This window comes from Lepisma saccharinum, chromosome 20 (assembly GCF_977018435.1).
Source record: "Lepisma saccharinum chromosome 20, izLepSacc3.1, whole genome shotgun sequence".
NCBI classification, from domain to species: Eukaryota; Metazoa; Arthropoda; class Insecta; order Zygentoma; family Lepismatidae; genus Lepisma; species Lepisma saccharinum.
In genome coordinates this window covers 16,012,769-16,025,816 of record NC_139248.1, presented here as the reverse complement: position 1 = coordinate 16,025,816, position 13,048 = coordinate 16,012,769, and the positions used below count along the sequence as shown (strand labels likewise).

Below are 13,048 nucleotides of genomic sequence, written 5' to 3'. Positions count from 1 at the left end.
GTGACAGAAGTATTGAAAGAAAGAAGAAGTAAATGTGAATATAAACTGTGATGTTACAGATTGTGCTTTGTTATCGAAACTGTTCATTACAGAAGTTGTAAGATGAAGGTAATACGAAAGTAGTGTATACTTAGATTTAAATTTGCCGGAATAAAGAACGTTATTGATACTTTTATTTTCTTAATATTGAGTCGCTGCAATAAGAATGGACACAACAATCTTAATATTTAAAGTAATTATGAAATGTATATCTCAAAGACGAATCGCAGGCATGTTTTCCTCGACTACGTGACTCTCCATTTAACTTGCTGTGCGTGTTGAATGGGATTCAGTTGCAAATAAAGATATCTGGCAATAAAACAACACATTTATTTGTTCGAGACGCCTCTGGAACAGCTAGACTTAATAAAAGAGTGATTAGATCATACAAAAAAAATAAAAAAAATGACTGCATGGAAAGCCGGGCTCATTTTGCAAAATTAGTTCACGTACCATAACACGAGACATGTGCAGGAATTAAATTGGAGTTTTGTGATGATATACAAGCTGCACTGCTCTGAGCTATATTGCGTTGTGAAAAATCGCCTGGTTGAGTTTGTAATCTGTTCGGCAGTTAGTCCTAAGTACTTTTTTCTTTAGTTGCTACTTTTTAATGGTAGTGTTGGTCATAATATGCTTGTCCTTGAAGCAATATCTTCATGATGCTTATTAGCGTTGATTTGTTCTTATTCAACTCCTTCAACACCACGATACATTCTGGTCATTGATTAAGATTTTCGAGTGAAGAAATTAAATTGCTCCATGATCTGTTTCGAATACGAATTCTCCATAAATAAATTATTAATAACAATTTGAAATTAACTAAATTAAAATACCTAGATATCGTTGCTAGAAGTACCGATATCACATTAACGATTGCACAAAATTCAAAATTGACACTTCTGCGCGAAGAGTATAACGCTGCCCTTTTCAATATTCTTATATTTCAAAAACATTTTGTGTAATAACACTTAGACTATGATTCAACATTAAATTAAAACTTACTGGAAATTCAGTTTAAGTATGTGAATTTAGGTGACACAGCTAGACATATTTGCCGTCTGGTTGCAAGAAATGAATCAACACAATGACGTCTTTGTGGTGACCAATGTATACGCTTCTGCATGTTGTGACTCAACCTTACTGCTAAATCTTGGATTAAAGAGAAATGCAGGGAAATTGGAATTATGATTTCCCAAGGCCAGCTGCAAACGTGACACGACGAGTCACAACGCAACGCGGCAAGAGGAGTCAATTTATTGGCTAAAATCTGAAAGCAGTTTTCGTAATTTTCGAAGCAGGTAACGATGAATTATAAAGCCGCAATTACACCGGGGTTGCTAACACATAAAAACGCTTGTGAATTTGTTATCAACATCTCATGTTAGCAACAGATTTCCTCTTGTTGGCATCAGAAATTTTGTTATCCGCAAGAAGTCGGTAACATTAGCAACATTTGTTACCAACACATATCAACAGAGCCTTTTCGATGCTAGCAACATTTCCTCCGCGCTTCCCTTCCCGCCCCCCATCACGTCAGTGACAGTCAGCCAGCGAGTGCGAGGTGTGTTTTGTTTTGTAATTTATTTATCATAGAAAATCTTTTGAGTGAGATGGAGTGGTTAAAATGATCAAGTGCTGAACTCAGTTGAATTGTTCCGCGAGAAGCCTGTCCTTTGGGACCAAACTTATCCACAATTTAAAAGACAAAAACCAACAGGTCACTTCCGCTATAATTAGCTCTTGGCCGCAGTGAAGGTGTCACCCAGAATCTTCTTGTGCGCCGAAATGACACATGCTGCCACAGAGAGGACAACATCCTCCATAGTCGGCATCTTGCAACCAACTGAGGTTATGCAGCCAAAATGATAACAAAAGTTATTAACAAAAATTAAGTCAAACAAGTGTTCTGGTTCCCAACATTTGTTGACAACATCTGTTGTTAACTGTGTTTATTTATTTATTAAACACAACAGGCGAATGCCCAATTACAGTGTTCTACATTTTCTGCTTTAAGTTTGTAAATTTACAGCTTGATAAGAAATATTATTGTTCAGAAATGTAAATAAACATAAAACATGTCAACGCTAAATTAAATGTGTATACAATAGTTAACAAAGCAAATTATAATGACAATACATGTTAATTGAAGATAGTGGAATAAAATATCTGACTATTATGTACAAAAATAGCCTACATGTAGGCTAGCTATACAATATTTCAATTATTACTATGCACAACGTATTTATCTTTATACTTAGTATTTCAGATCTTTACCACCATGTACAAAAAACAATATATAAGGAGATACTAATATAATACATTATAAATTACATAAAATATGGAAATAAAATAAACAGTAAAAATCAGGGATAGAAGTTATTCACTTTCTAAACTGCAGTGAATTAAAATTGAAACTTTTGAGACTGAAGCCCAGTTGTTGCTAACAAAATGTTGATAGCATATGTTGGTAACATTCGGTGTAAAAACGGCTTTAGTATTACAGTTTACAGTAGAATCAATGAATCAATGTGTATGTAGAATTGCTGTATCAGTTTATATGATGCGAATTGAATATATTTCTAGGAATTTATTGGTTACAAAATACGATATTAACCATTTTTAATTGATTCAATGACTACATTTAATTGATGACTTCAAGTTGGGTCCGTTTCGGGTCTGTGATAACATTATCTGTGCCTGAGAATGGATTGGCGCATGCGCAAAATCGTTTTGTCGCAAACCGTCGCAACCTGTCGCAAGGTGACTCGAGTCAAATGTTTCGTCCGGTGTGCGGCCTCCCATAAGAGCCTCGTGTTAAACTTTTCCTGAGACGGTTTGCGACAAGAATGACGTGTCGTGTTGGATCTGGTGTGCGGCTGGTCTAAATGGCATTCGCACAGTAAGAATAAAAAGATCTAAGATTCTAAAGCACAGGATTACATGCCAGGGAAAGAAGAAACCAGGTAAATTATAGAATTCTCTCCCCCTTCGCTGCCAGTTCGTGTCTTTCAACCAGGCCATTTTTCATCACAAAGACATTACTACGTTGACCTTCAGTGCAGTGTTTTGTTATGTGATGATTAAAAGGGGCAAGAAAAATGTGCACTGCTTTGCTCAATAGCAGCGTTGAAAAAATAATGGTTGCAAAACTTATAATCTTTGTGGTATCTGAAGCTTAGCCTAGTTGAAGTTAACTTCTCGGAACTTAAGTCTGGAAAAACTTTTTCGGGGTACTGCCTCTCAATGACACTGCCCAAAAGCCATTCATTTGTTCTTCCCAGTAATGAGAAAATAATACACCGGTAGATCCAGCCCATAGACTCGACCCATTGATTTGTACCCAAAATACGTTATCAACATTTGTCCTGATCGAAATATAATGTAAGGTTTTATGTCCATTAATTTTGGAGGGAATTTGCAAGGAGTTGCCTTGCAGTTTCCTTTTGTCGATCGGAGTATAAGAGCAAATATTTAATCTATAGTACATTTCATACTAAAAGACATGTGTCTCTTAATTAACATTCGTAGGGATACTGGGCCGGTTGTGTCATAATTGCGAACAATACCAAAATTGTCCTAATTGTGAACACATGCAAATGAAAAACCTGCTTTCAAAAAAACAATGAGGGCAGTGATTCAGAGAGACATCTGACTTGACTAGCAGCAACAGTCAAACTGATTGACTAATCACGGTCTTCTGCTCTGTAGATCTGTCCCAACGTCATTTGACACTTTCAGTCTGTCGACGTAATCTGACGTTCATTCGTTGTCTTCGCATTCTTTCACTTTTGGCTAACGAAAATGAGGGAGAGTGATTAAAAATGGATGAAGGGATACACAAAGAATACCTATTCAAGAAAAGAATCCCATGCCAGTTCGGGATTCGAACCCTGAAACCTCTGTGCTAACAACTCCGCCACAGAGACCGTCATCACCAAGTATAAGGAGACTGGTTATTCTTAAATTTTAAAGAACAGTTTCATTCGTTTTGAAATTTGAATTTACATAAAGTTAATAATTGCATTATTAATTGACGAAGTTCTTTCCAGTTAAAAATTCTGCACAATTTTCTGTTTCCCAAACCAAATTAGGACACATCTCTACGATGTAATGTAGTGATATTCCTGTTCAGCTTCTAGTGTTCGCAATTAGGACTGTTCGAAAGTAGGGCATCACTACACCAAATGTAGTGGTTACAAGATTTATGCAGTTGCTATCTTTGTACTTAATTTGTTATTTATATATTCTTATTTTTCGTCCCCTTTTTCGCATCTTTACGCAAACGAACATCAAAACGCCAAACAAACTGCCGACAACCTCTACATTAACATACGTACAGATCCATTCCATAAAAAACAAATAGGATGAAAGAAAAAATAAATTTAAATAGTAATGAACAATTTACCGAGAAATACTTATGCATTCCAGTGCACAAATAAGAAAGAACAACTCAACGCTCAATTTATTTAGGGATTCTTTAGAAAACAATACATATTCCTCTGTTCAAAGCGAGATAAATGTTCTTTCTTTTCGCACGTCGTTACAATGTTCGGATGCAACGAAAGGTGACGTTCGAAACAGACGCCATCCAGAGACACAACCCTCTGCGGTTGACCTATTATCCAGCAGATGCAGGTGCTGTGAAATCAACTGAGACTTCTGCTGCTGCTAGTTCCTGGACGACGGAAGGAGTTCAATGAACGGGGCAGGTGTTACATTTGTTGACGATCTTTGAAGTTAGTCAGGTAAAAAACAGACGATTGATAGAGCAAGAGAGAAGAAATAGTCCAGCCTTCAACATGCTACAGTTAGTTGCATTGTGATAAACGGGACAGGAACAATCTGCCACAAAACTTCTCTACGAACACAAGATTAAAAATAGAAACTACCGTGTTTCGATATATTTTTATTTAGCGTCACGTTCCCGTCTCTTTTGCCTAATCGTGACAATGAGAATGAGCGATGCTGGGATGAAATTGATGAAGGGACACTTACACAGAACACCAATACCCATGCCTGGATTCGAACCCGGGACCACTGACAACGTAGCGCGCTGTGCTAACCACTCCGATACGGAAGTTGGCAAACACAATGTTTAAACCAACACAAATCTGCACGTGCAATTTTACAACAATAATATTACAAAGTTTAATGTTGTAATAAACAAAATTAAATTGTGTAAAAAATTATTCTAGTGTGGTTGAAACTTTTGAAAATAATGTGAAAAGCTAATCCATTAAACATAAAAAAATAGTCATTTCATTACAACTGCGGACTTATAAATACTTTAAAAGTTTTTAATATATTAATAATATAGTTTTTAAAAATCAACAAATATTCGAGTGACTTAATTTCCCTCTAAACTTTGAAGTACAGTAAAACCTCGTTAATGGGGGAGTATAAGTTAACCGGTTTAACGAAAGTCCGGATTAACTGAAATAACCTAAAAGAACAGTAGAAAGTGTATTGAAACTCCGTTTACAGCAACCAAACACGTTTATTATGGTGTATTTATAGGGCATAAGCCTAAATACACTATACCGTACAGTACAGTACAAAGTCTGCGGGAAACATAATTTCATCAGTGGTTGACAGCTTTTTCTTTGGGAAGTTCTCTTGTTGACTTCTAGCCACATTTAAAACCTTGCATTCTGCTTTTTTTTTGGGGGGGGGGTTGCCTGTCCGGATGAAGCAAAGTCCGGCTTATCGGGGTCCGGATTCACGAGCTTTTACTGTAACAAGTAAGGTATCTAGGTAGTATGTTGAAACCTTCAAGAAAAAAATAGAGGAGTAATTCAGAATATAACTAAAGCTGAATGTCTAGATCAGTTGACAATAAAACAGGAAAGCGACACGATTAAGAAATCAAAAACATCAAAAACTTCTGAGCTCTTTAGAAACATTACTCAATTCTCATTGCAGCAGAAATTCACACTGCTGTCACTGTTCTAAATTGCGTTTACTCTCCTTCCCCTGACAAGGTATTTCAGCCCTACATTGTTAAATTTTTTTAGAAGGGATATTGAGAACGAATAAAACCACACATTAGAACTAATCAGTAATCAATTTGAAATACATTACGAAAGAATCCAGAAACGAACGTATGAAAAAAAAGGAAACCATACAAGTACTTGACCAGGTGAACTTTACATACTCGTCAGTAGCAGTATTCTGTTAAACTTATTTTAGTCTGCTTGCAGTAAATTAGAATAAGTTGTACAATGGGATCCACTAGTATTGCTCGGCAAATTGTCCATGACTATTGTCATTGATATCTCGCTTATATCCTATGTGTTTTTAAGCGATGGATTTTATGTATGCTGGTGCAGAAGTTGTCAACAGCTTGTTTTGAGTTTTCTTTTAATTCTTGAAGCTCTTATTGGGTCAAATAAAGTGCACGAACATGGTGATGGACAATTTGCACGGTAATACTCATGGATATCACTGTACGTACCAAATGCCAGGGAATAAAGTTACAGTTTTGAATTCCGTAATACAACTGTTTTCCCAAAACGACACTGTAGAAGAAAAATACAGGTATTGCCTAACTTCATCGCCTGTGAAACAATGGCGAACAGATAGCATCATCCGTTCTGCTATACTATATGCCTGTGCATGGGACTAGTGATCGTATCCAAGTTTTTTCTGACACTTTTGGTTAATCGCAACCGTGAAGATGAATGGAGATTAGATGAAAATGAATCGAAGCGAAGAAACGTCCATGTTCTTTCGGGACTCGAACTCGGTAGGTCAGAGCGGAATTGTGGCTAGGGCACTCACCGTACTAGGCCACTGAGGCGGCAAGCAGTATTTGACTTTAAAGAAAATCAAGGTTTGACTTACAACAATTGCGATATTTTATTAATTTCTAAAGATTCTGATAGCCAAAGATATTGTATTGTGAAGCGTTTGTAATAACGTGACATTTCTTTTATTACGAAACCGTGGAATGGTTTGGATCTTCTTCCCTATTTAAAATAGGTGTTACTTTGCTTTGTTAAACCTAAAATTTATGGGTTGAAAGTTATATTGTTGTTACAAGTTTCTCTCCCAGAAAACTATTATGCCGTGTGGACTAGTCTGCCTAATAGACATATCAGATCCTTCCGTAGATAAGGAATGAACTCAGCAGGTCCAAAATAACCGTGTTATGAAAAAATACTGCCACTTTCCATTATGAACGTTCCGTCAGAAAGCATAAACACAAGCTATCGCGATGATCGAGATACGGGCACACTACAGACACCTGACGGGAATTTTTTGAAACACTCTTGAAGCACCCTTTTCAAGGTTTATCTTCCACATCTTAAGTGACGGTTGCCTGTGGTTTGATTAATTTTGAGTGAAAAAGAGCATACTATATTTCGTTTTAAAAAGATTTCTATAGTATTTTAGCTTCTTCAGAGGATACCTGATGTTTTCAACACAAAACGACAAAAGACCTATTCACTTCATAAGCGGTTCCTTCTAGTCGGAACTTCCACAGACAAAATATGACAAGTGAAAACAAATAGCTTATAACAGGGGGTAGCATGATCGGATAAAATATCAGAGAATGCAAATAGCGGGAAAATAAAATTGTTATTTTATGTGCAGGGTCCAATCTTTCCCTGCATAATATGGAAAGAATTTCCTTGGTTCTCCATTCACAGAATAGAGCCCAAATTTCTTCCTCTTCCTTTTTAGATTATGATGTTCTTCATAAGAGTAAATCCGAATGTAGACACAACAGCAAACAAAATATGGCCGCATAACCTTAAAAGGAAGGGTCGTGAATCTATAATGAACCTCCTTGTTGTGGTAAAAAATGGGGAGAATCAATTCAAGAGGTGAAAAAGATTTACCGTTGTTATGCGTAAAAGTCTATCTTCAGGAATCTCTGAACATCTGCTTATTCGTTTTCGAAATCTGGTTGTAGTCCAAACTTGAACTTTTCACTGAATCATTCAACACACTTTAGTAGGATTCCTAACACCTTGAAATTAAGATTTTAAGCAATTCTTAACAAAACACAACCGTAGGTACGTAGAAAAACTTTGTATCAGCATCAATTTAAATGTGTATGAAGTTATTGTGGTAAGTGAGTGGCGATGAGGACTGGTAATTACATGAAATTGATGAATGTATACTTATAAAGGAACATTCATGGTCATGTATGGACTCGAGCGTTCGATGTAAGACCATGAGTCGAACACTATATGAATTCGGTCACTGGGTATTGCACCGTGTCCATGAAGGTGCATGGAGGTGTGATGGTAGATCTCAACTCATTCTCAATCCAGTCATAGTGGAAGTGATATGATCAGCAACACGCTCCGGTAGCCTCAGATATCCAGAGGCTGAGTGAGCATATGAGCTCTTTAACGGAAAAATTCCCATCTGGAATCTCTCAACCCACATTTCGCATCAGGGACTGCTGACAGACAGCGTACCAACCGAACCATTAGGGTGTTCCACCCTTTAGGTTTCTATCATTTAAACCACACAGAGAGAACTGTTTTGTCAGCAACTTTGGTGTTCGTACAGGTCAACCAAAATGAGGGGGCCTCCCCGATGGCGCAGTTGTAGCATCGTCACCTTGTAATCAAGGGGGTCCCGGGTTTGATTCCCGCTGGAGGCACATAGTGGTTCGGATCCAACTTGAAACTGTAGGTCCAGTCCCGAGTAGCCTTACTGTGCGTAAAGAGGACTTAAGACACCAATTCAATCAATCAACCAAAATGAGAAGAACCCATGGAAACTCGCGAACTAAAATGGAAAATAATTTGTTTTCTCCACTAGCTTCATTTTCTCTCATACTTTTTGACAGTGCTGCACAATTTGGCAACGCAGGAACACGGAACAATGGAAGCATCTGATTGCATTGCTCACGCTACCTCCGCTGGCTTACGGTTCAAAATTCAACGACAGCGCCACACGGATTTTCTTATCTTGGTGAACCTGTTACTTGTGTAGCCAGCTAATCTAGCGGCAATGTCTGCAAATACTACCAAATAAAAACATCAAGCACCATAACAAAAAACTTATCATCAGACAATTCGATACAATTACGCGATATAGCTACCATTCAATTACATGCAGCGAACATAATAATAACAATAAGAATAAATTTTGTCATGGTTTTGCCTGCTACTTGGACAAAACAAATGCATCTCTTTATTTTCAGAATCTAAGATCGAATTGAATGCGACAAGCAAGCAACGAAAGCATACTATAACTCAACCACATAGCTCAGATACGTGACCGGACTAAACTATTCATATTATTTAAACATTAACGGTGAATCCTCCAATGTACAAAGCAGGGGAATCTCACGTATACATACGTACGCAGATCAATTTAATATCCCTTCATCCAGTTTCGCATTTGCACATCAGCTTCTTTTACGATTGGTGCAGAACGTGTCGTGAATTGAAAAATTATTCAAAACACGCAAAACAAAACCGGCGTCTTTATTATTGCATTTCTAAACCAGAAGTCGCTCAGCAAGTTTCGTTTGAAGGGTTTATTTTGACGGCAGTCGACGTTTAAAAAATCTTAAGCACGTACAGATGTTAACACCTGCAGTTTCATTGAACCATGCTATTATTTTTTGTCGTGTATTTATTACAAGCAATGAGACTTGATACTCTCACGTTGGCCATACTTGAATACTTCATGGAATGTCAGAATTTACAAACGTTGTGTTCTTCTTAACAGGACAAGACTTTCACTTGCTTTCCATATCACGTATGGGCAATGAAGAAAAAAATCCTATGAATTATCTTCGAGGGGAAAAAAAATAGAAATATATCTTCACAGGTGCCATTTTGGAAATAATAAATATGACTTCTGTATATCACTGATTGAGACATCTGCAGCTACTATATATCAAACAAGCACCAGCTTTCCATATTAAGATACATGTTATCATTTAGCATCAAGTATCTCTCAAACAACTACTAGAATGATAAATCGAGGAGTAACAAATACAAGTTTAATGAAATATCACGCACGTCACATGCAAAAGTGAAAATTTAAAAAATTACTTTTTAGGAAAGCGAAAAGATTATAAACAAGGGACATTGAAAGTGAAGTTAATATAAAAATACAGGGTGGAGCAAGAGTCCAAGTAATTCCAAGATGGCGGCTTTCAAGATGGCCGCCATGATACACACTAGCCCCATCTGGTGCGCCCCCACTCCCAATTACCCATATCCGAAATTTCATCGCTCTCCGTCAAGTCGTTTTTAAATTAAAAGGGTGGTGCTGGACTTTTGCCTCACCCTGTATATACGACAGTAGCCGAAGCTGTCTGAATTCACGAATCGTGCTAGGTTTGCCATTTTTCTTTGTTGTGAACTAATTATGTTTACAAAACCAGACAGCCTGCAATTATTCTTTAGTATTCCTCGTGGGAAAGTGTGTACGACTGTGCACGATTATTAAACACTACTAAAATTTACCATTGTTGGAGAAAATCGTCGCATACCTATCTAAAAGTGTAATTTTCCTTCAAGTGACTTGCGAAAATGAATGTTGCAACTAAACAAATGTCGCTTTTCTAGCAGGATGATGATATCAAAGAAACGACAGTGTTTTTGTGACCAGATTCGATCCCTAAATCAGAAAAAACGATAACACCACTATATCACTAAACTATTATTTATTTTCTTTTTTACTTCAATTAGAACGTGTCGCTTCTGAAAAGTTCTGTTTTGAATTTTTAAGAACATGTAGTATATATTTGCCAGCTTATATAGCCGTTTGCATAATCTAACCCATTTTTCTTTCCAGAAAGGCTTGTGGTAAAAGAAAGTAATCGTGCATGTCACAATTGTACACTCCTGTTCACAAAATGTGGTACATTTTATAAGGTTGGACAGTTGAAATGTGTGTCTCTTTACCTGAAAAGGAGTGTAGGCTACATTTCAAAGTTAGTAACACTTACCTTCCGAATCGCTGGCTCCCAATTGCCTTTGTAAGTCCGAAATTTTGTCCAACGCAATCTGCAATAGAGTCTGATCATCTGGTTCGATCTGAAATGACAAAAGAAAAATCATTTAACCTCTTCTTTTCCACCCAATTCTTCTTAACGTACCATAAAATAGATTTATAATGATGCAATTTCAGGGTTGGGTTAACAATATGGTGATCATAAGAACTAGGACCCGCCTAGTCAATAAATCTATCTAATAAAATTCCAACGAATAGCAAGGGATTAGAATTTGCACGCACAACAAGAAAAAGACCGGGCACAAGGGTGGGTCTATTATTTTGTTCGATCGTCAGAGCCACCTGTTGCCCTGGAGCGAAATTATTACACACAGACTTGGCTTCAAAGAGGAAAAATGTAACAGCAACCTGTGATTCTAGTTTCCTAAACGTTTTAGAGTTGCTTGTATCACGTAACCTATCTGCACCTGAAGTGAGCTGTTCCAAGAGTTGAAGAAAGATGTTGCACCGATCAAGCAAATTGTCCATCACCATATTCTCTCTCAAGCAAATTGTCCATCACCATATTCTTTCTCTTTGTTTTAGCCAATGAGAGCTTCAAGAATTGGAACAAAAAGCCAAACAACAGCTGACATCTACAGACGACTTAAGAGTCCATAAAACAAGCAAGATGCAAGGAAAAAATTAACGAGACTAATCGACAAATTGCTAAGCAATAATTGTGCATCCCACTGTACACAATCCTTTGGTTTAACAATAAAAAATATACCAAATATAAAATTTCACAATTCATAATAATGCTCAACTTTTAAATTCTACATCGGATCTTTAAACGAAGGAATCAAACTTGCGCTTTAAAATATGTTACTGCATCATGAAACATAATTGACAAATTTAACTAAACGTTACAATTCACTCCGAAACTTGTTTAAGTACAGTGTTATCCATGAGTATTACCGTGCAAATTGTCCATCACCACGTCCGTGCACTTTAGTGACCCAATAAGAGCTTCAAGAATTAAAAGAAAACTCAAAACAAGCTGTTGACAACTTCTTCACTAGCATAAATACAAATCCATCGCTTAATTTCAGTATCCCAATGTCACTACCATATCGATAAAATTCCGAACCAGATCGAAAATGTCGAAACGTGTGATATCATCATGATTTAAAAACAATGTGGCAGGTGCACTTCGTGGAAACTACCTAAAGAAAAATGGAAAAAGGAGAAAAATGGGTGAGACGGACACTGGGGTAAAAAAAAAAAAAAAACTGGTTTGGAAATACTATCCTTGCAACAGAGAGGTAGGCCTCTTTATAATTAACTCCTTTTCACTTTCGTAAAAAAGCGTAAAATGAAGAAGGGTAGGAAAGGCTATCTGATTATCCTATATTCTGACTGGGGGAAACGGATTTTCCACGAAGCATTCTCAATCTTTCGCAATTATCTTTCATGACACTGTCTGCATTCTGATTTATGCACTTGACCAGTTGCATAGATCACTGAGTTGGCGGGAGATATTAAAAGATTGCGGGTACCAGCCTATCAAGAGTGACGTCACAACTGAAGCCAGCATTGGAAGTATACTTGCCAACTCTGAATTCGACAATGCAGACAGTCTTACGGGATATTCCTTTCACTCTACATAGTTTGATCCAGGGAGTCGTAACGTACCCAATTTGCGTTACACGGTACGTTCCATTTTGTAGGAGGAAGAGTATGGTTCAACTGCTGGTACCCATGTAACGTAACGAAATGCAATATCTTATAGAGTGACGTTACAAGGAACGTAACAAAATGTATTATGGTAGATATTAACGTTATAAAGGAACGGAACGAAATGAGCACATTGGAACATAACGTAATATGCAATATGGTATATACTACCGTTACAAGGATACAAGGAACGTAGTAACGAAATGCATTGTGGTATATACTAGCGTTACAAAAAAACGTAACGAAATGCAACATGGTAGTAAATAACGGTACATAGGAACGTAATGAATGCAATCCTCCGTAACGGAACGAAGTGAAAGGCAATATGGTTAATTAACGTTACATAGGAATGTAA

General features: G+C 37.1%; 1 protein-coding gene across 1 annotated transcript in view; it reads right to left on the bottom strand.

The window, feature by feature from the left end:
- LOC146003742 (uncharacterized) overlaps positions 1–13,048 on the bottom strand; it is a 158,087-nt gene that overhangs the window by 45,578 nt on the left and 99,461 nt on the right. Inside the window, exon 3 of the mRNA XM_083142137.1 lies at positions 10,973–11,060. Coding sequence (XP_082998263.1) covers positions 10,973–11,060 — 88 coding nt within the window. The remainder of the gene's footprint in view (positions 1–10,972; positions 11,061–13,048) is intronic.